General features: G+C 53.6%; 1 protein-coding gene across 1 annotated transcript in view; it reads right to left on the reverse strand.

Moving 5' to 3' along the window:
• Positions 1-355: 355 nt before the first annotated feature.
• The window catches only part of LOC119585242 (facilitated trehalose transporter Tret1-2 homolog), a 97,980-nt gene continuing 95,168 nt past the window's right edge, over positions 356-3,167 (reverse strand). Inside the window, exon 3 of the mRNA XM_037933900.1 lies at positions 356-3,148. Coding sequence (XP_037789828.1) covers positions 1,781-3,148 — 1,368 coding nt within the window. The 3' untranslated portion in view covers positions 356-1,780. The remainder of the gene's footprint in view (positions 3,149-3,167) is intronic.

Below are 3,167 nucleotides of genomic sequence, written 5' to 3' on the forward strand. Positions count from 1 at the left end.
GCTACCACACGCGTCTGTCTACCCTCGTCTGAAGTCTAGACTGAAATAAGGCGGTCTGAATTCCTGAAAATATACTGTTATCTACAGCTCCGGAAGACATGATCACATCCAGAGTTTTTGAAAAGACGTGGCCATTCAAAATTCTAGAGACCTAAACCTATCGTGAGGCTGGAATCTACACCTCCAGCTAATTTCATGTCAGAATCAAAATCAAACAAACAATCCATACATGAAACATGTTTTCTTAAATCGAACTGGACTGTCACTTTAAAAACTAAACCTATGTCCTGTCGGGAAAACGAGGGGACTTTGCAAAGAGCTTTTGAGTGGGGGATAATTTTCGCATTTTTATTCACACACGATGCACTAGAAAAGCTAAATTGTGCTCTTTTATATAAGCTCTCAATAGACACACTTCGCAGGCCGAATTGAATCTTATGGTGCGCTTAATGTGTTCTTATCAATTAATCTGTATTTCCGATTATAGAAGATAATCTAATTTTTCCCAGTCGTTTGCTGTGATTCCAAACCATGGTTGGGCTCCAGTTTTTATAGATATAAAGCAATATTTGAAACTAATGCACACTGTATCAAATATTTAGTGCGTCCAATTTGAAACATAAACTTTATTTTCAGTGGGGATTAAAATTCAGTTGTTTCTTTTCAATTTTCTGTTGAACGCATGCTTAATCATTCGACATTGAGAACATAAGTCTATTCTTGAACACTTTGTCTGTGATGAAGAGTCTAGCTGCCTGATCCTACTTATGTGAGTATTTGAATGGGATATTTAGTCGAAGTACCTGATCCTAGATTTGACCTTTTGAACTACACGTCAAAAAGAAAAGAAAATGGCTTCTTGTACCTGCTTCTCTAACGCTCGCATAAAACGAACGCGCGTTTGCCGTCATTCCTTAAAAAGGGAATTAAATCGAAAAGAAAAGTTTCACTTTGAGACTCTAATCACTTTCAGCATTTTCGTTATCAAAACGAGACAGTTGCCGTACGAGTACAGTACGAATTGTCATAGCGTCCTTAAAACATTTGTAACGATAGGCCTATGCCGCCCCAGCGGACTCTTTAATCACTAGATCCAGCGAGACTAGCCACTGGAACTTAAAAATAAGATATTTGTCGAAGATAAAACAGATAAATTCGATTAACCCTGATCAAGATACTATCTATATATAAGGCTCGTTATCACTTAAATATTAATTCTTCTTCGAAGGTACACTGTTCGTGTGGAGCGTACCTCTCCTTAAGGTGGTAGGAAGCATGCAGTTGTTTGCTACACATCACAGAAATATTTAAGAAGTGAACAATGTTTCCAAGCGGCTTTTTTCAAAAGAGAAATGACGATGAAAAATATATGGTGAAAGAAGAACTTTGAATCTATCGTGTTAATAATGAAGTATATTAAGTCACTGCTGAATGGATCCTAAAGATTAAAAGTGTCCTTGGTATCCGCACACGCGACTCTGAGCCGCGTCGGCGGTGCGAAGTGCGGTTCCTGCGGCTGAAGAGGAGGACGCAGCGTATCACAAGTGGGCTCGGACCGCCCTCTAGCCCGGCTGCGGCCACGGGGCTCCCGGCCGCCGCGGCGCCGCGTGGAGGGTGGGACGCCACCAGAAACGGGAAGACGGGGGCGGCGCCGCGGACCCGGGGCGCTGGGATCCTGCGGCAGGACCTACAGCAGGATCTCTCTGTAGGGCCGCTGTCCAGGCGGCATTTCCCAGTGGACGGTGGGCGGGCGCAGCGGGGCTAGTGGGCGGGCTGTCTGCTATATGAGCGTCTCCTTCGTTTGCTCGACCGTCTGCATCTCCTGCAGGCTCTTGCCCTTCGTCTCAGGCACGAAAATGAGAGTGAAGATGAGGGCGATCGCCGCGATGCTGGAGTACAGCCAGAAGGCGCCGTACAGGCCCAGCATGTGCTCGAGGTCGACAAACGTCTTGACGCTGACGAAGGAGCAAGCGTAGCTGACGGAGGCCGCCACGGACCCAACGCCTCGGTGCTTCAAGGGGAAGAGCTCGCCAATGTACAGCCAGCTGATGGGCGAGACCCCAAGGGCGAAGGCGATTTCGATGACGAGGATGCAGAAGAGAGGAACCCAGTCCGACTCCCGCCACTGCTGGCGCGCCAGGATGTCCTCGTCCTGGTCCAGCCCCTTCAGGTACACGTAGCCGCCGTAGGCTGCCAGCGCGGCCGACATGAGCATGTTGCTGAAGACGAGGAGCGGACGGCGCCCCACGGTGTCCACCAGCGCCGAGGACGCCATGCCAGCGCAGATCTGCACGAAGGCGACCACGACGGCGGCGCGGTACGGGTTCAGCCCCACGAAGGTCTCGTCCAGGATGGGCACTGCATAGAAGTTGAAGGCGTTGGCGCCGCTGAACTTCTGGAAGACCATGAGGCCGCAGGTGATGAAAAGCGGACGGAGCAGGTCCCGCGGGGCAGCGCGCTGCGGGCACGGGTCGGTCTCGCGCCGCAGGGTGGCGATGTTCGCCTTCATGTTGGTGAGCTCGCGCGCGACGTCCGCCTCGGAGCCGCGCAGCCAGCGCAGGGCGTTGGCCGCCTCCGTGTCCCTCCCGCGGTACAGGAGGAAGCTGGGCGTCTCGGGGATGAACAGCGCCGCCAGGAACAGGCAGACGGGCGCCACCGCCGTCACCGTGGCCAGCTCCCGCCAGTTAAGGAAGGCGCCCAGGAGATACGCGAGCAGCATGCCGATGTTGCTGCTCAGCTTGGCTAAGGCACACAGGCAGCCCCGGATCTCGGGGTGAGCGATCTCGCTGATGTAGACGGGCGTGACGACGGCGATCACGGCCGAGCACACGCCGCCCATCAGCGCCGCCACGTACAGCATGCTCACGTTCCACGCGATCACCGTCAGCAGCCACGACAGCGCGAACGGGATGGCGACGGCGCACAGCACCCTCTTCCTGCCGAAGCGGATGGCCATTCCGCCAGGGACCGCCCCGAAGAAGGCGCCGAGGAGGGACAGGGAGGCGATCCATGAGCCCTGGTCCTTGCTGACCGAGAAGTGGTGGCCCTGGGCGGAGAGGGTGGCCATGGAGGCCAGGGCGGGCGAGGAGTAGCCCTTGCCCAGCCCCGCGCACAGCGGCCCAAGCGACACCACCAGCGTCGCCAGCACCTGCAACGGAAGGACGCCA

This window comes from Penaeus monodon, chromosome 19, assembly GCF_015228065.2.
Source record: "Penaeus monodon isolate SGIC_2016 chromosome 19, NSTDA_Pmon_1, whole genome shotgun sequence".
Classification (NCBI taxonomy): Eukaryota; Metazoa; Arthropoda; class Malacostraca; order Decapoda; family Penaeidae; genus Penaeus; species Penaeus monodon.